This window comes from Arctopsyche grandis, chromosome 3 (genome assembly GCF_051622035.1).
Source record: "Arctopsyche grandis isolate Sample6627 chromosome 3, ASM5162203v2, whole genome shotgun sequence".
Lineage (NCBI taxonomy): Eukaryota > Metazoa > Arthropoda > Insecta > Trichoptera > Hydropsychidae > Arctopsyche > Arctopsyche grandis.
The window spans coordinates 14,453,536-14,474,379 of NC_135357.1; the positions used below are offsets into that span (position 1 = coordinate 14,453,536).

General features: G+C 34.1%; 1 protein-coding gene across 2 annotated transcripts; it reads right to left on the bottom strand.

Moving 5' to 3' along the window:
* Positions 1-751: 751 nt before the first annotated feature.
* Positions 752-17,312, bottom strand: Alk (Anaplastic lymphoma kinase). Of its 2 annotated transcripts, XM_077428398.1 has the most exons (27): positions 15,650-17,300; positions 14,057-14,145; positions 13,854-13,972; positions 13,567-13,771; positions 10,664-10,745; positions 10,512-10,584; positions 10,134-10,440; positions 9,884-10,050; positions 9,615-9,805; positions 9,368-9,527; positions 9,157-9,304; positions 8,902-9,078; positions 8,651-8,816; positions 8,375-8,572; positions 8,150-8,292; positions 7,964-8,075; positions 7,766-7,867; positions 7,480-7,687; positions 5,981-6,202; positions 5,736-5,903; positions 5,465-5,659; positions 5,266-5,384; positions 5,081-5,187; positions 4,900-4,989; positions 3,433-3,626; positions 2,470-2,929; positions 758-2,167 (listed from the first exon to the last, which is right to left on the bottom strand). In XM_077428398.1, exons 1-27 carry the CDS (start codon positions 16,626-16,628, stop codon positions 1,403-1,405), a joined length of 5,946 nt encoding a protein of 1,981 aa, XP_077284524.1. In that variant the 5' UTR covers positions 16,629-17,300; the 3' UTR covers positions 758-1,402. The 2 variants fall into 2 exon arrangements, with proteins under 2 accessions (XP_077284525.1, XP_077284524.1); XM_077428399.1 differs by lacking the exon at positions 2,470-2,929 and having other exon boundaries at positions 752-2,167; positions 15,650-17,312.
* Between the last annotated feature and the right edge of the window lie 3,532 nt (positions 17,313-20,844).

Genomic DNA, 20,844 nt, shown 5'->3' on the forward strand with positions numbered 1-20,844 from the left:
TAATTTTTAGTCACTGTAAAAATATTATTGGAAGTTATATGTATTTAAAGTAGCTTATGCACATTTTTTTATTTTTTATTTTTAGACATACATATTCAAATATCAATAAATACATATATTTCATTCTTAGCTAGTGTATAAGCTCTTGTTCAATAACTTTCCAGTTGCATATATATATACAGAATGAATTGTTGTTAACATGGCAATGGTTTAAATAATAGAAAATAAATATAATACTGTTATTATACAATATTTATGAAGCGATGATGAAAAAGACTAACAATAAATAAACAAAATAATATAAAATAAGCTCTTACTGTTATATAATTTGCAATAACGTCAATGTTTTAAATTGTCACAAATCAATATGCATGTTACATCGACAAAATAGCGATACAATATTTTGACATTTTATATTGTTGATTTTTTAAGTATTTTTTACCCTGTTTCACACTACCATTATGTCAAACGAATATGTAATTATAATAGTATCTTTAGAGTATATTTTGTAATATATCATATTAATGGATATATCATCATTTTTATTTCATTTACGTATGACTTTTACACCTACTGTTATAAATATTTTATTTTATAGACAACACAGAATATTTTGCAGTGGTGCCAATTAAATTAACAAAAATTTACTTTATATTATACATATACATATATCATATAATGGATTCTTGTCACAACCAGATCCAGTATATTATTCACAATTTCAAAGCCATTATTATTTCTTTTTTTTATTGGGAATGGAAATTTTAATTCACACAGAACATGGAATGCTCAAAATAAAATTAAACGCATACATATTCAATATTTTTGTAGTATTTTTTGTATGTCAGTAAATATTAAACAGTTAATTTCCTATTAAAGTTTCTTTTTTCAGTCAATAATTTTTTGCGAGAAATATTATACAAATAACACTTGCAAAAATATTGCTTATGTATTATATAAATGCTTCAACTGAAATGTAAAATAACTTTTTTTAAATCCGTTAAATAGTTAGCAATTAACTCATGTATCACGTGAATATGAAGGCTAATAAGTATCAGCCAATATAAATCCATCATTTTTATACACAATACAAATTATCAATATTACTTGTATAATAAAAATAAAGTATGTATGTACATATATAAAAGACTTTATATAGATATACTATATGACCCAAAATAAAAGCATTTCTCTATACAAACAATATAAAATCAAACACTGAATAAATTTTTATCAGATTTTCAATAAGTTACACAAACAACACCCATTTTATAGTTTTTTTTTTTTCATTTACATACATACATAATTGTTCTATGATAATAAAAATAAACAGTTTTGAAAAGGGTCACTCCATGTATATATTATATATAATTTTGTATAACATTAAGCACCATCACAATTTTTAGCAACTAATTTCCGAGTCGTTATTCAGAAACCCACCACCGCTGTTATTCTGTTTCTTGGCGTTATTTGTTGAATCGTCCAAATTTATTTCAGTATAAGTATTTTGCTTTGTTGCTGGAGCACGCCTACTGATTATATTAATTCCACTGTTACTAGAAGCTGATGAACCATTATCACTGTCAGCGTACGGCAGATCTGTCAATGGACCGTTTAGTAAACTGTTAGCACTAGCACTGTTCTTTAATCTCACTTCTGTTTGACTAGTGGTCTCACTGTTGGTTTCCTCATCGTTTACGACTTCATTGCCAGGTGGCGACGCCAAGTCATCTATTATGGCTTTTTTAGGATCGATTTGTATTTTCCTGCTCTCCGTTGGCTTTGATAGCTTGTTGGGTGTAAGTACATTGACGTAAGGTGGTGGTAATATATTCATATTATTCAAATTCACTGAGCCACTCTTTTTCTTAAGGGCATTAAAATTCTCTTCCAATTGAGCCGCGCTCAATATACACAGAGGTTTCTGTTTGACAAAGCTTACTTGTGGTAAATTAGTTTTAACGTAATTATTCTGCTTGTCCGGTAGCTGCTTAGATGGCGAAGATGAGTGCTGTTGATCAGATGGTGGAGTTTTTCTATTTATTGTTGCCTCTTGTTTTGGTTGAGATAATTTATTCTGATTGAATGAACGACTGAGAGAATTATCCGGCGGTTGAAGAGACGTTGGCGTCTGCTGAGGTGTATCTATACTTATAAGCTTGTCAACCTGAAAATCACAAAAATATACAATATGTATATATATTTATATATATTCATATGTACATATATAAATAATCTGGTACTTTTATTAATTATACAGATTACAGTACTGAAAAAAAGTTTTCAATGATTAAAAATATATATTGAATGTAAAGTTTTTTGCCAAAACCACCGACTGTAAAAAATTTTACTTTCATAATATAAAAATACTCTGGTTTACCAAATATACGTACACGAGACATGCAAAAGAATACTCACACGCCAATGTTTAAGTTAGTATTTGTTATAAGATTAAAATATTTAACTTACAGTTGGTTCTGGTGGTGTGGTGACCTCAGAGCCATCGTTCACTGTTGGTTTTCCAACAATAGATTGTTTGCCGGAAATGGGTTGTTTTTCTATAAACGATGTTTCCCATTCTTTTCTATCATCATCATCATCCCCAATGCTGTCTTCTCTGGCAGCTGCCTCCATTGAAGCTAACAAGCGATCAGTAGATTTTGAAGGTTTAAATTTGGAACCATGAGGATAATTTATCCCCGTGTTCATCATTGAATTAGTTTGAGGTGATATTCGATTTGCTAATGCAATATTTCCATATTCTGGTAAATGAAGCTGCTTAAACATCGGTCTCTGCATTTGACTTGCTGACAATTGATCGTGGTAGTGTATTATTGATGTACCCGCTTGTGAAAGTTTGGTTGCTTGTGAGGCAGAGCCAGCTTCTTCTTCGTTGCTATGTGATGATGACAACAGCCGATCCGACGAACTGAATTCATTGAATTTCCATAAGATTTTTTATATCACATATTATTTGAGGCAACAAAAAAATCACATTCAAAACAAAACATGTAATTGTTAAAGTATGCAATTATGTCACTCAAATCATGGAATGAAAGGGAAAACATAAATGAAGAGAGATATAATATACCTACACGTCATTCTAAAACACATACATATGCAGGATCTATCGTTATGTATAAAACTTTTGTGAGTTATTATAAATGTTAGAATATCTAATGTATGCACCTTGGACTAAAATTTTATTTAATATCTTTAGTATAGCAATAATGTATCTAATTTCGTAGACTTAAGTCCAATTTTTTTATTATAAATTTACATAAATATGTACATATATTTTAATTGAAAAGTCCAAGAAGCATTTCACCATTTAAATTAGAATATTAATGGTTTTTATTAATTATAGGCACTCACCATAAAATATAGATAAAGTAGAAGAGAAAATAAAAATAAAGGAAATGGAAGTCTCACCTAGAATGGGAGGGCAGCATTCCATCTAAGTGGTGATCAGGATGCGAGGGATCGGATTCACTAGTGGATTGTGGGGCTGATGCACTCAGCTCCCCTGAGACAGTGGCTCCGTCTCCACCAATACCGATGTGCCCCAATGGCATCAGCGGCACCAAGTAGTCCGAGGCTTGGGGCGCGGTCATGCCACACGCTTGCTAAAGGGTAGTTGTTGGTGATCATGGTGATGGATGCAAACAATCACAATAATAAGAAAAAAAAGAAGAGTAGTTATGTATATACATATGTACATATGTATATCACATAAGTACTCTAAGTGTAATTTAAAATCAACAGGATATAAAACATGAGAGAAATATACGACATCACAAGCACCTTTCATTCGACTACCATAACTGCAAGCTTATCTAAAGTCAAATATTAATTGTCATTCATATTATAGCTTGGGTACAAAATTACATAGTATATTTATATCGGTCTCCGTGACGGGCCGGAATGTGAAATGCCGGAAAACGCAAATATCGGAAGGCAAAGATCGAAAATCGAAAGATCTTAAGTCGAAAGATAAAAAAAAAGGGTTGCCTGGTAAACGGTACATACTCACTTAATTTGCGCGAGCAGGATACAACAGGAACAAGAGGAATTAATGTGCGACCGTATTAATGTGCGCGCGCAGAATACGGGAGGAAAAGCCTGTTCCTCTTGTTCCTGTTGTATCCTGCTCGCGCAAATTAAGTGAGTATGTACCGTTTAACATGCACCCCTTTTTTTGATCTTTCGACTTAAGATCTTTCGACTTAAGATCTTTCGATTTTCGATCTTTGCCTTCCGATATTTGCGTTTTCCCGCATTTCACTTTCCGGCCCGTGAGGTAGACCTTATTTATATATGTAATTTTATGCATTATTATTTTACTAATTACTGTTTGTAATAAACATGAGTATTTGCAAACAAATATTGATTTCAATATTGTGCTTATTTAAAATAAAAATAAATTAATATTTTTCAAGCATATAAATTGTCCTTATATTTAATATTTTGCATATGCTAATAACATTACATAATAATACAACGTGTTATATAGTCACTCATATAATCATACGAGTATATGCAAAAAAATTCAAATAATAATTAAATAATACAAGAGAGCAATCATTGAAAAATATTAATAAAACCTAATACTAATATGTGGACAAATTCACAAAATTAAATATTTTAAAGCTCATATCATACACGTCTGTATTAATAATACAGTAAAAATCAATGATAAATATGTATATGTATATTACAACCAATTATAACAATTAATACAAGATTTTTGTAGCAAAGAAAAGAAAAGTATAAATAAGTCTAAATTAAAAGAAAGAATATCACAAAAGTTCATTTCACAACAATTGCATATTAGTTAAAATTTTATTAGAAATTATTGCAATTATAACCTATGTTTAATAATTTGTACACTTTACGTACTTGCATAGATATATTCTGACCATCCATTTCTCTACCCAGTGGCATCGTTCTGCTAAAGCATGGCAATGGCGCACCCATTAGCTCGGGATCCTGGTAAATTTAGATACAATTAAAATAGGTACTTAAAAAGAAATTTCAATAATTTCAATCAATAATAGTATTTGAATACATATTATATTACCTGTGTACAATGTGTCAATCTTTCAAATAATTGAGAGAATGTCGGTCTGTCTTGCGGTGATGGATTCCAACAATCACACATCATTCTATATATTTCAATAGGACATCCTGTAATAAATAATAAATATTTTTAATGTGTAAAAAAAATTGTTTCTAGCTAAATATTTCTAATGAAATTCATCTCACCATATGGTATATCTAAACGACCGCCTCCGGTGACCATCTGCATCACTTCTCTATTAGCACAACCAGTGTATGGCATTATTCCCAATGAAAACACTTCCCAGAGCAATACTCCAAATGACCTATGTGAAAATACATGTATTATTTATATTCAATCCCATTTATTACTTTATTTTTACATGTGGAATATTGCTTTTTTTACCAAATGTCAGTCTTTGATGTAAAAATACCATCCAAAAAAGCTTCCGGTGGCATCCATTTAATTGGCAACATTGCTTTACCCCCTTTTCTATAATAATCTGCTCTATAGATATCCCTGGCCATTCCAAAATCAGCTATTTTCACTACTCGACCTGGTCCTTTTGATGTTAAAAGACAATTGCGTGCTGCAATATCTCTGTTGAATGAGAGTTGGGTTAATTTTTTTTTTAATTTTCAATAAAATTCATTAAATACTTAAAAAAATAAATCACCTATGTATAAATCTTTTTGTTTCCATATACCGACATCCTTTAGCAACATCCAAAGCACACAAAACCAAATCTTTCATACCAAGACTACTACTTCTTTCTAGTTTGGGACGATTTTCTCTTAAAAAGTTTTTGAGATCACCACCAGCTAATAATTCCAATACTATAAATCTGCAATTAAAAAAAAAGTTTTAAATGAAATATTTATAAATATAGTTATTTATAGAATCGTGAAGACATATACATACCTAGGATGTCGATCGAAACAAACGCCAATCAAATGAACAATATTAGGATGATTGAATTTAGCCATAATGGCGGCTTCCATCAAGAAATCAGTCTCTGACTGACCAGTTGACATTTCTGGCAATGTCTTTACAGCAACAGGCATTTCAATGGCATCTCCATCCCTATGTCTATATAGTCCTTGATATACTTCTCCAAATGCTCCTTGACCGAGAGCCCTAAAACTCAATATCCATATTGATACAATTATTTTATTAATTTAAAAAAAAGCATATTTTAAACCAATAATGTTGTGGCTATTTGCAGGTACTGTATCTGCGAATAATTGGCTATTTGCAGGTACTATATCTGCGAATTATTGGCTATTTTCAGGTACTATATCTGCGAATTATGGGCTATTTGCAGGTACTATATCTTTGAAATCAGGTACAATGCATAAGAGATAATCAAATGACTTATCTGAATTATTATTCTGAATTATCGTAATAGTTCTAAAAAATTTTTTTTATTCGAAGATACAGTATTTGTTTATAGAATTATTAGAATATTTTCACATGCCAATCTACATACTACGTGCTTAACAAAAGCAATGCAAAGGCAGCAAGTTGATGGTAAGTTAATTTTTGATTGTTTCATCCTTTTCTTATCTTGTAGGTATTTTGTGAATTTATTTGACTTAAAGGTAAATTTAGAAATCAAATATTACAATAAAAATTCAAGTTTATTTAAATCATAAAAGACAGTATACAAAAAAATAAAAAAAAAATAAAAAAAGGAGGAAATAGATTTATATCATTTAGCTAGTTCGCGAATTGTACTATGTAAAATGGGTTTGGTGCAAACGATCGAAAAGCGCCAGACAGATTGAACCACAGATTAACTGGATGGCTGCTTTAAACGCAATTCTCGACTTCACGAATGAAAAATTGCACTTCAGATGACGAGTAATCTTTCGATGTGCACAGATGCTATTATTAAAATTGAGTTGGATCTTTCTGGCGAGTTTTTAATAATTTAATAAGGAAAAATTCGGAACGAAAGTATCAGAAGCACAGAACGTATACAGGGTAGGTATGTCGGGACTTCGGGTAGATTTCGCTTAGTGTAATTGCGAGCAGTGCGCACGTATAAGGTACACGTGTCGTTAATCTGTGGTTCAGTCTGTCTGACGCTTTTCGATCGTTTGCACCGCATCGATGTAAAATGTATGTAGGTACATATTATACGTTGTGTATGATAATAATTTTATAACAGTTAATAATATTAACTAATTTGGATTACATTTTTTGCTCTCCGTCACTTTACGAGTTCGAACAAAATTTTAACAGTTTAACAAATTTGACAGTTCACGCGCATGCGCAGAAGGCTTTGCGCCCGTTGCCGATATAGTACCTTCAAATAGCCAATAATTCGCAGATATAGTACCTGAAAATAGCCAATTATTCGCAGATACAGTACCTGCAAATAGCCACAACCTTTAAATACATATCATTTGTTATACTTGACCAGACGGAGACTATCTCTAGCAACTTGTGGCAATTGGCGAACATCAATTCCACCAGAAAGTACTGCATCACATCCATAATTTGGATTAAAGTTTGTTAGAGCACTATCATCAGCCGTACTTCTTAGATGATTGAGTCTCAAATCTTGATCAAGCAATGCTTTGTGACGAAGGTCTGCTTGTTTGCGCACTTGATATCGATTATCTACATGAATTTTATAACACCATAAATTCAAAACAATTAAAAGATTGATATGTATTTCATGAAAAAAGGGCATCTTACACAACATCAGGAATATTGCTGTCAATGCTGCCACTAACAAAATAACAACAATCCCAAAAAATACCATCAAATACAAATATGGTACGTTCCAATCATCAACCACTGAAATGATATAGGATATATGCATTAAATTACATATATTTATCTTGTGCATATGACAAATGAAATAAAATTTGTTTTATTTTCTGAATCACTTACAATCACAAGTAGTTTGGTTCATACCAGATGCTATCCATCCTTGAGGACAAATACATTTGGTTTTCGATCTATATTCATCCAGAGCAACACATCTATAATCGCAACCACAACCCTAGAATTATACATAGACATTTTAATTAGCATTTTTAGCATATTTGTGAATTACGTTTTTAAGTATAAATTTACCTCAATTGCAGGTATAATTATCACTTGACCAGATCCAGAGTGCATAGCTTCGAGTAGCTCTGTAAACCCTAACACAGCATGGCTCAGATCAATGAAAGAATAGCCACCTTCCCCGTTGGTAAAATTGTGTAAAGTGTCGCCTCCTGTAAATAAAGTCATCAAATTTAATCAATTATGTACTTAAAAGCTGTATTTCAAAGAAAGAGTTTTTCGTTTTGAAAGTACCTGCCCATCCCCCTCCAGCACCACCTTTTGTACAACCACCACCTCCACCTCCAAATCCACCAGATCCTGGACCACTTCCATCACTTCCACCAGTACAGACACGTCCTCCTTTTCCTCCTTCTTTTACTGCCTGACCACGAACTTCTTCATGGCCAGCTGTTACTAATCCTGAAGCTGGGAACCAACCACCACCCGCTCCTACATACCATAAAAATAATTTGTATATAATATTAGGGTCAATTCTGAAGCAATACAAAAATTGATAATAAAAATAACCTGGTGTTGCATTCGGTGGTCCATACATGTCTCCAGTTCTAGGCTTTTTATTTGGTGGTAGATTTCCTTTACCATGCTGAGACCCTCCTGAAGACGCACGTCCAGCCCCAAGTCCACCACCTCCTCCAGCTGCCATTAGAGGCAAATAAGTTTTTTGCTTATTCATCTATAATAAAAATAGTGTTAATTAAAACAAATGTTAATTTTCGAAAATAAAACTAATTTAAAAATTACTATTGATTGAAACATACAAGAAAAAGAAAAGTGCCTCCACCACCACCGCCACCGCCATCCTGAACAACAGTATTGTAAACTTCGTGTGTTTTGCTATGATAATATGGAGCCGTATCAGTTGATGAAACTTGACCATCAGATCCATTCGTGCTATTATAATATTTGCAATTAGACTCAGTAAGGACAGACAATGTCTAAAAAAGTAAAGACAAATACCAAATTAAAAATAGTTAATTATTCAATAAAAAATTTAAAATGTTATTTTGCAGAACCTTAATACATGCACTGCTTCCCTGTTGACCTACTAAAGCGTATAAAACTTGTCCTTTTCTAAGTTCTAAAAGTGCCATGACTGATGCACCTCTTGACGATCCTGTCCCACCAGATCCTAAACCACCTCCAGCTCCGTGAACGATTATACTAAAAAAAAATTATATGAACTTTTGTATTTGAACGTTGATACATTATTGTAAGTTTACTTACGTATAATAGCCTTCAGAAGGAACGGTCCATGATTGTATTCCTTTAACGTTTTTATCATCCAAAACTTTCACATTTAAAGAAGTGTTTTTATATGCTATATCACATCGTTCTTGACTAGGTCCAAATCTGCCAGTCGCCCCACACGTCGTAAATTCATAATCTATATATTAAAAATATTTAAACGTATTTATAAAATATATACTTATAACTATGTATTATAATCATTAACACAGTTTTCAAAAATTACGTGTTTTATTTTCAAAATCTGTGTGGGGCTTCTTGTTTACTCCGCTGTATATCGGATCCCAATAATTATAATCTCCGAGATCTTGTTTTGGAATATTAATACCAAAACATTCAGGTGCCATTGAAAAGTCATCTATTGCCACGTCTGAATATATTCGCATACCTCTTCTTGTTTCGAACTGTAAATAATACCTGCAACCAGCAAAATTGTTTTCCAATACATTCGTCTTCATAGTTCTCATTAATTTTGGAATATCTTTTTTATTTTACCTAGTTGTTACATTTGGTAAAATTACTATTGCTCGGAACCAGTTATCTCCTTTATTCTTCGATGACCACCACAAAAGATTTGATGAATTTTCTTTATCTTTCAACTCCATAATAAACAGTGACATGGATCCAGTATTTTTGCCATATTGATGATAATAAAAACGGATCTAAGGCAAGTATTTTTTTTTACTAATTGTATGAATACTATTGATATTATTAAATTGATAAATTAAATTGTAAAAATTCTTACCATACAAGAATTGTAGTATTTAGAATTCACATCACCATGCACTTTCGGCGGCGGGTTGAAGACGACACTATCCAAATTAGCATTACTTGCAAATCCCACTACGTTATCGTTTCCATGCTGGGCCATATTAACATATAGATAATGCCCAATACATGTTAGGGGTGGTGAAATCGGTGATATACCATTATCGTTTGAAATTGAAGGTAGCGGTTCAACGTCTACGCTTCTTTGACAAGTGTGATCTGCCTGTGGACCTGTATTTTCAGTCGGTGTTGATCCAGCATTCCTCGACCATTTCAATTTTACTCTTAAATTTTACAAATTTTATTATAGGCTTTCAATTAAATCTTTACGTACACAGTTTGTTCATAAATTTACCTTGTCGTAGGCGTATTGGCCCAACCGCACCATCCATCTTCAAACGAACATCTGGATCCAAAAGGCATTTTGTCTGAAACACATTTTTTTTATTAACAGTGTTTATTTTTATTAGTATTTTATAAATTATAATAATCAAACTAATGACTTACCACAATCCTGCCTCTCGTCTTCACCTTGATCGCAGTCTTGTAATATATCGCACACTCGGGAAGAATTTATGCACACAGGATGCTGGAATGTTTTTAAACGATTAAATATATTACAACTGAAAATACATTTCAACTATAAGATGGTGCCAGGTTAGATGAAGAGGTCAGGTTTTCGTGGAAATGTCACTCGACTAGTAGTAGTACTTAGAGGTTGTGATTTCTCAACTATTTTTGATTCTCGAGATTCGAGAATCTCATTTTTGAATCTCGAGATTTAAGACTCTCGTTTTTTCGGAATATTTGAATCTCGAGAAATCGAGATTTTCTTTTTTGTTTCTCGAGATTTTTTTTCCATATAAAATCGAAAACATACAAAATCAGAAGACTACATATATTTATTATATTGGGGGTTCATAACTTTATTAAAGACATGACGATAGAAAGATATAGAGAGATAAAATTCTGACCATCTATGCATATTTAAATATTGACCTTAAATTTAATATCTCAGAAACCAATACACAAATACATAAATAATAAATCAAGCATCTCTTATGTGTGCTACAGTGGAGTCGTATTGTCAGTGAAAATATATTTTCACTGTAACTTAAATATGGTGCGATTTCGCTGTAACATCTGTATATGTACATATGTACATATATGATGACCGATGACCTTCTATACATATTAAAATACTTACACAAAATTATTTACGAGTTAATAAGTATATAAATCAGTTAGTTTATTGAACAAAAACGTGTAGCGATAAATTTAAAATATTCTCCATATTTTCGAGATTTGTAATAAACGATTTCTCGAGAAACACGAATCTCGAATTTTCGTAATAAAATATTCTCGAGAAATGAGAATCTTGAAATTTCACAATAAAATATTCTCGAGAAACGAGAATCAAAATTTCTCGAGAAATTTTTGAACACATTCTTAGAGTTATCGTAATACGATAATTATTTATTCATATTACCTAGCAAATATTAACGCATTATTGAATTCTAAAGCGTTTCTCAACTTTGGTCCACATGGCCCCCTTAGGAAGCCCAGACCGTCTCAAGGGAGGCACAAACCAAAATCCTACTTTTGGGGATGCATAACGAGCTCTAGGGGAGGCACAGTCAGAATAATAATTATAATTTTTTTTATATTTAAATAATATCGAAAGAAGTGCTTAAATGTTTTATTTGCCATCAAACTGAATATACGTTTGCACTTCAGAAAATATACTAGCTTGTGCAACCGATGGGACTCCTTCAATGGTTGGCAAATATCGAGGATTTATCGCATATCTGAAAAAAAGTATGCCAAATATTTTTTTAAATAAGGTTGGGAAGGCGTTTACATGGGTCTCTTAATATTATAATAAAAACAATAAATTTCATTAAATCAAATCCACTTCAGGATCGCCTTTTTCGACAAATATGTGAGAAAAACGAGGATATTGAGCGCCTTCTATTATACACAGAAGTTCATTGGGTATCAAAGGGTAATTGTCTTAATCGTGTTGTTATACTTGGGAACAGTATTGTATCCTTTATGAGTGACAACTAATTTGGGGAAGAGATGGTTGGTGCAAAATGCAATATATTTTATTTATCAGATGGGAATTTTAATCTGTTAAACAAACAATTACAAGAAAAATGTTGTAATCTCATAACGTGTAAAAATGTAATTATTAATTTTCTTGGAAAGCAAATATTTTTTTAAAATTAATATTGGATGACGTTAGTTAACAAAATTTCCATCATTGGCTACTATTTCTATTGTAATACAAGATGATGATTTTTATATATGTATATGTATATTGAACATTTGAAGCAGCTTCATGAGGATATGCAAGTTAGATTTAATGATATTATAATATCATATAATAATTTATAAATCTAAATATTCCAGATTGGGTGATTGGTCCATTTAGTGTGAATGCAATTGATATTGATATCGAATTGCAAGAAAGTCTGATAGATCTGCAAAGTAATATGAATGCACAAGTCAGATTTAAACTGAAAAAAGACAATTGTCGGATCAGCACTGAAATAGCGAGTATGTACTTTTTTTTCGAGAAAATATGGGGGGGAGGCACAGAAAAATATTAACCGCAAAAGGGGGCCATGGTTCAAAAAAGGTTGAGAAACGCTGTTCTAGAGCATTCGTAAAAATATTTTATATCGCATTGTTATATTACAACTGACACACATTTTTGAAAGTGTATTTGCGCTTGTAGAGATATCATTTATTAGTTGAATTGTATTCGAATATGAACAACCTAAAACATTAGTTGGAATATATTAAAACTGAAAATACACTTCGACTGTAACATATAAAAAAATGGCGGTTAAATGCAAAAATGTATGTAGGTTCTCTTAATTCTCTTACGACCTACATATGTATATGTAGTGACTTCATAATATATAGATTAATTTATCAGGACGATTTAATAAACTAATAGGAAGTATCTACGTATGTATATTAGATGTATGTACTTCGGTAGCAGGTACATATTTCAAGGACTCAAGCGTCTGGTTCATAAACAATGATCCAGACGCTTTAGCTTTATGATTTTCATTTGAAAGTATTAAATTGTACGTAATTAAGTTTTTTTTTCTAATATGAACTCAAATTTACATTTGGAAAAATATTGTATGTAACAAATATTCTCTGGAGCGGACTACCCACTCAAGTTAAGCAATTTGGCATAATGCGATACAAACATCGTGGGTAGTAATCTCTACGAAAAAACAAACCACTTCTTTATAAGGGAATAAAGCGAGTCATAAAAAAATAGATTATATGTAAATTGTGTTCGAAAATTAGAACCTGGCAATATAATAATAATTTAAATCTCGAAAACAAATTCTACATGAATAACAAAATATTACTAATTATCATACCTTGTTATATAAACATTTAAGTTGACGCGGTGAGCAATGGTCCACCGGAGGTAGTTCTGCGAAGCAGCCAGCCATTTTCAGATTATCTATAGCTATATGAGCTCCAGAAAATGAAGGAGCAGCCATCAATGCACCTGGCACAACTTCTAACGCAATTCTGAATTCTTGTTGCACTCGACCCACGGGAAACGAATGTTTGGTCCACCTGAAATATACAATTCACATGCTTGAAGTTTAAACAAACAACATCCTCTTATGATTACTTTTGCACACTTGACGATACCCACATTTCATAGTTGTTTCCTTGAACTTCACTGAGGACCCAGGATGGTGCTCCATTAGCGGGCTCGGTAATCACTTTGAAACTGGCATTTTGCATTTTGTACTGATGAAGCCATACGACCACCTTGAATACATTTATTATGAAAATATTTTTTTTTTCCATAAACTAATCATTTGAATTTGATCAATTTATATGAGTGAGCAATACCTTGCAGTTTTCGTATATTCCGTTGTACATTGGACTTTTAATTGACCACAAATCTGTATTAGAACCGACTGACAAGTATAAAAAGTGACCTGAAATATAATACACATTAATGTATATGTAAAAATAAAATTACCATCATCTTATGTACCATATACAAAAATATTAAACCAGCAATATTTATATGCATAAATGTACGGAAAGATACAGAAAATCTAATTTTCTGATCTTCAATCCACAAAAGTGGAAGGCAAACATCCGACACCGAGAGAGAGAGAGTCTAGTTTTGATATCCCGCGCCGATATAATGAGATAAGGAGCGGTTTCAATCCTTATTTCCCTCTGACGGAAATAAGCCATTACCGCTTTATCTGCCATCCTTCAGTAAACAGATAAGCGAGTCGACATTTGTCACTTATTCAAGACGTCTTTGCTCGACGGGAGACTTTTCGACCCATTTTCCACATTATTCACCATAACAAATGTTAAAATACCTAATCATTTAAAATTAATTCTCGTATATATGTATGATACGTCTCTGTATGCATAACAAAAATCAATGTACCTGTAGCAAAATAAGTATTCATAATTAAATTATAGTACAAAATCGCAAATGTGCTCCATCACATGAACATTTGACTTGTGACGCAATTTGATATACGTATGTATGTGTGATAAGCAGCAACTTTTGAGACACTCTATGAATTCTAATTTTAGTATAGTCATCTAAACTTAGATTGGTGTTTTTATTTTTTATTTTTATTTTTGATAATAAAGCGTAATTGGTGGTCTGGTTCATTCACAGCCGGCGACTTCTATTTATAACGTTACGATACGCCTCCGCTCATCAGATCAGATGTGTAGCTGCTTCCCAATTGAAAGTTGCGTATGTTATTGCAATATTAGTCGATTCTACATATTTACAACTTTTAATGCGGGCCATAAAATGAAATAAAAATTTGAATTGCCTAAGCTCCTCTGCAAAATGTTTTAAATCGCCTCTCACTTAAACATATTAATAAACTGTTTACTTGTTAACGCCACTGTTTATCAACAACCGATCAATTTTCTTGTAAATATTATCGAAATAAATTGTTTCTATGAATTCGTGTACGAATCAAAACCGCAAATATATTTTACTCGGGAACGTTTGAATAGACAAAAGAAAAATATCAAACTAACGTAATGCTTATTTAACATATGTACATATAATTAGAACAATTTGATCCTATGCTTATAATAACACATTTTATGAATGTACATATAACGAGTATAACTCCAGATGGATTTTATCCCAAAATAAGCAGTGCTAGTGAATCAATATGACATTTGACATTTCCGATGTTCATTCAATAGAACGCGCAATAAGCTCAAAATTTGTAAAATCATATTTCATATTTAAATACAAAGAACAATTGAAAAGAAATTATTTAAATTCGTATTTTGTTTCACACATGAATAATAATCATATTTATTAATGTCGCACGTTTATGATATTAATGTGTATATTTAAAAAAAAAATGTTTTTAAATTAAAATTTTCAGTAGCCTACGAGAATATATACTGTATGTATGTAATATAAAATGAATTTATAACCTCCTGTGTTATTGTCAGCGTCGAAAGTGGGTCCTCTGAGAGCATAGTCCTTGGTAGAATTTAAATTGGCAACATCGTCAGCTGAAGCAACTTCGAATCCTCCAGATGGTCCGGTCACGTTCCATTGCCAGGCACAAGGACTTTCAAAGTTACACGAAATACCCAAAACGTCAGTGGCACTGGGTGTGACCGCACCATTTACAGTGCCCGAATAAATCGGGTTGTTCAATTTGGTGTTCAGTTGTCTTATTTTGTCGTTGAAGCTTATTATAGAATGGTCGTACTGCCCATCGCCACTTAACGAAGTTGCCAGGTCCCCTTTGTCTTCGTGCTGATCGTCCTGCATCATCTGAGTATTCGTCGGCTTGTTTTGTTGACGTCTCCTAGAAGCCAACTCCCTCAACGAGCTGCCAGGCTTCCGTCCTTGGTTTGAAACAGATAGATTTTGGATGTCTCTGGTTCTGGTTAAGTTGCTCGTAAAATGGTCGCCCTCCTTGCGGCGGCGGTTGTCTTGGGAACGCAGACCACTTTTGCTGCGCACTGGACTTTTAGTAGGTTTTTGTATGTTAATTTGATCTTCTTGGGCGCTTTTTCTGTTTGACTTCGAGGCTTTATTGGGTTTAATCTGCTTTGGTTCGTCGAAGTAATCTTCGGGAGTCATGCCTGAAGTTTCAAAGTGTCGCTTTCTATCGAAGACACGCTCGTCGTAATTATCGTTCTTATCTTCGAAAGCGTCGAAGTTGACGCCGACATAGTCTCGTTTTCTTCTCGAGTGACCTTCGAAATCGACAGCATATTCGAGTCGCCCCCTCGAGCCGAGGTTGAAAATCAGCTTGTGCAAGGAAGTTCTTCTTCTATTTTTCGAAGCGTAAGTTACGTCCCTAAAGTAGTCGCTTTTGCGCCTTCCATCGTCAGCTTCGACCATGGAAGACACTACGAAGACTATGCAGCAGAAAATGACCCTCTTAGCGAACGCCATTTGGGGCTCACCTAAGCGTCGGCACTGGACCAGAAGCGAATTCGCGACGCATCTCCTCGAACATATTGTACGAGATTTGGCATCCTCTTATTGTCACTGCTGGAAAATCGATGTTTCAGTGGACGAGGCACGTGCGTTCGGAGACGGGGTTGAGAAAATCCGTGAACGGCAATCGGAAGACGACCTTGCCGACGGTCATCTGCTCGCTGAATTTTCCGACGAGATCGGCGTCGCGACGCCCCAGCTTCAATGTTCCACATCCATTCGGCCTTTATCCAATGGCCGCACAAATGGCGCACTGTGTACAAACGTGTGGCACACACATTCGAAATGTACGCGCGTATGTCGCGTCGCGCACATGAATATCCCGACGGTGTCTTGCCAATTTTCCGCCGGCTTATTGCGTACCGGATGGATGGAAAAACATAGATTTTCGTTCGGGAGGAAAAATAGGTGAGGTCTCAGTGCGCGCGCGTGTATGCGTGCGTTGCGCGTACAGTCGGGTCGGTTTTTGAGTGCGCATTTAGCGCCTCCTGGCGGGAGGCTGCGACACTAGCGGCGGGGGATGAACGCCCGGGATGAACGACAAACAATCTCGACCGACCGATTTTTCCCATTTAATTTTTTCGTATATCGGACGCGATGCAGGACGATCGCTATACCGCAGACGACAGAGACGCGCTCGAGAACGTCGACAGATTTCCACGCTGTACCAAAATAACGGCCACCGATTTGCAGGGGCGGTCAATCTTTTCTTCCATACCTCACGTTTTATCATCATCCCCTCTACGCACCCTTTCCTATACTTTCCCTAATCTAATTGAATAAAACTTTAGCATTGGTATTGTATAGAAGCACTTACTTACTTACAGTCACATACATACTTACTGGCAGTGGCGGATGAAATAAATGGGGGGCTCCATTTCGCATTTGAAATTTCAGGCCCTCATTTCAGTAAAAAAAATGCTATCATCATTTTTTACCATACTTTTCAGTAAATGGTTTTACAAACCCATATTTTTTTTATTTGTTTACTACTAGTGTTTTTACCCGGCTTCGCTCGGTATTTGTAATATAAACCGCTTAAACATGGCCGATATAATCTACTATATAATTTCAAAAGAGACTTTGTATATAAGTATTGTTGGTTGGGAATTTCTAAAACAAATCAAAATTTCAACTTTTTGAGTCGATTTGTTTTCGATTCAAATAAATTTAATAAAAAAACAAATGAATATTTACTATTAGATTCGCCATGTTTACGCTGTTTATATCACAAATACTCAGCGAAGCCGGGTAAAACAACTAGTAGTAAATATTTTATTAAAAAAAAATTTCATTAGTTTTATTTTATTTAAATTTATTTGATTTGTTTTATTTTATTTAAATTTATTTGATTAATTTTATTTTATTTAAATTTATTAGAATATTCATGTTATTTTTTCATGTAATTTTCGGGTGCCAGATATTCCGTGATCGAGATTTTAATGACATTTGCGAGATCGCTTTTTGCGGAATAATCACCGAACGATATTCGGTGGCCCTTACGGCATACACTCTGAGTTGATGAAGACTCGAAAAATGAACTCGTACCAAAATATTAAGATTAGGAGTGGGGGTAGACGGTTTCGTCGGCTCATCCCATGAATCTCACGCATACACGCGTACTTGGCCCGTAAACCGTCCAGTGGTGGCTCATCAATATGGGCTGTGGGTCTACAGCTCTTCCAGTACAATACATATGCACGCTATTTTTTTCGTTCATATGGGCTGCAGTCCTTCCAGTATAGTACATATGCATGCTATTTTTGTTTGCACTTCGTCACCGATATGGTCAATGAGCTACTACAGATCGACTAACCTCTGCAGCCCCCCACTATGAATTCTCACGAGCCGCCACTGAAACCGTCTAACCCCATTCCTAATCTTAATGCTTTGATACATACGAGTTCATTTTTTTTGAGTCTTCATCAATTCAGAGTTTGTGCCGTAAGGTGGACCCAACCACATTATAGTACTCTAATTTAAACCTTAGACCGCCAAATTTCCTGAAAAGGGTTGTTTTTTCTTTGTATTTTTACTATCCAAAGCAGTGCGAGCAGTTCGACTTATGAATACATAAATCAATACAAAGTGCCTAAAATCTTTTTCTGCAAAAGCATTCGCGTTTTATTCCGAGTTTAGTGCCAATTAGTAACAATTTAGTACCGATCTTATGTTAATTCAATTACATGTGTATGTAAAAAAGGTTATAATACATGTTGCATTTTCAACAATCTAGATGGGAGTGACGATTACATTTTATATGAAGAAGAAAATGTACCTCTTTTGTTTTTTTTTTTACTTTTCCTTTCAATTCTGCTCCAAATATATAGGCCGCATTATATTCGGGATAATACTGCAATTTGAAGTGTTTGGTAATTCTAATATTTTTAATGTGAGCTGTTTTCCACTGGTTGCCGATTCCTGAACATCCAGGCATCGCGGCGCTGCGACGGAAAGCTGCGGAACTAGCCGCCGCCACACGGACCAAAATAATCGTTATTTTCCGGGAGCCACAGGTTTGTCCCTGCGTGCGCGGGTCGCGGGACATCATCTACCATAAAACAATCAAGCACATCACTCTACTTCAATTTTAACTATTCCCTCCAAGAAACTCCAAATGGACGATCGATTTGTCTTGCTATGAATTCTTTCATTTGACATTTTGAAAGGTCACAAGTTCACAAGTTCACAGGTTGACAAGTTCACAAGTAAATGATTTTATTGCCCGTGTACACCAATATTTCGCAAAAGAATAGGAAAATTTGAAAGACTTCTGCAGGTTTTAATATACATACATAAGTACAAACAATGTACATATATTTTATAGCTAAACCAAATAAACTTTTTTAAAACTATTGAACTTTTAATACCTTCATTCAAAATCATGTCTGTATAAACTTCAAATCGCATAACAACGATTAATATAAAAACAGAGTTTGAAAATTGCGCCACTTCATCGGTAGACACATAGAGCGGTGGACCGAATACGAAAATAACTTTTTGCCAGTAAGTAATACGTACTGGTTGCTGAGGTTCGGTTATTACTAGAGGTAGGATAGTTACAGTGCTATCCATTGTTCAGCAAACCTTTAACAATGCATTTACAACCTTTGAACAATACACGGCCCCCTCAGGCTCCTGTAACTAGTGATTACATCCCAAATGTGAATCACTACCAGGATAACCGCCGCTACGAAACTCGCGCACGCGGGTTTCCTGTCGCACGAAAATTCGTCGCACAGGAAAATTGCCTTTCAGAAAACTGCTCAAATATTGCTCAGCAAATGCTTTTTTTACGAGATTTTTATTCGATGCGGTGCAAACGATCGAAAAGCGTCAGACAGACTGAACCACAGATTAACGACACGTGTACCTTATGCGTGCGCACTACTCGCACTTACACTAAGCGAAATCTACCCGAAGTCCCGACATACCTACCCTGTATACGTTCTGTGCTTCTGATACTTTAGTTCCGAATTTTTCCTTATTAAATTATTAAAAACTCGCCAGAAAGATCCAACTCAATTTTAATAATTACCATTTCAATAATTGCATCTGTGCACATCGAAAGGTTACTCGTCATCTGATGTGCAATTTTTCATTCGTGAAGTCGAGAATTGCGTTTAAAGCAGCCATCCAGTTAATCTGTGGTTCAATCTGTCTGGCGCTTTTCGATCGTTTGCACCAAACCCATTTTTATTATATGCTGAGCAATATTTGTGCAGTTTCCCGTACGGCAATTTTCCTGTGCGACGAATTTTCATGCGACAGGAGACCCGCGGGAGCGATTTTCGTAGCGGCGGTTATCCTGGTAGCGATTCACATTTGAAATGCAATCACCGAACCTTGTTAATGATGTATGAAGTATGTACATAAATATAAAAAATCGAATAAGATAACAAAAAACTGGTGCTACTTTAGTATGCAATTTACCTTAGCATGTGATCTACCTTCAAATCGCAATCGACTATTTTTTTTATTTGTATCGTAGCAACGACCTATTAATTATAATTTTTCCTGACGCCCCATAATGTTGTCGAAGCATTTCTATCAAAAATCATATCAGCAGTGAAGAAAATACCGACCCTAACAACCTAATCTTAAATGAATAGGGCTAACCCTAACCTAACCTAACCTAACCTGATTCTTAAATAAATAGGCGGTGGCTGCT

Bases quoted from the DNA above. Each gene is read 5' to 3' on its own strand.
- Alk (XM_077428398.1), bottom strand. From the start codon at position 16,628: ATGGCGTTCGCTAAGAGGGTCATTTTCTGCTGCATAGTCTTCGTAGTG. The intron at 10,441-10,511 runs GTAAATTTATGA...GTAAAATTTAAG, and splicing joins GCCAATACGCCTACGACAAG to AGTAAAATTGAAATGGTCGA. The intron at 2,930-3,432 runs GTGAGACTTCCA...CAATGAATTCAG, and splicing joins ATGCTGCCCTCCCATTCTAG to TTCGTCGGATCGGCTGTTGT.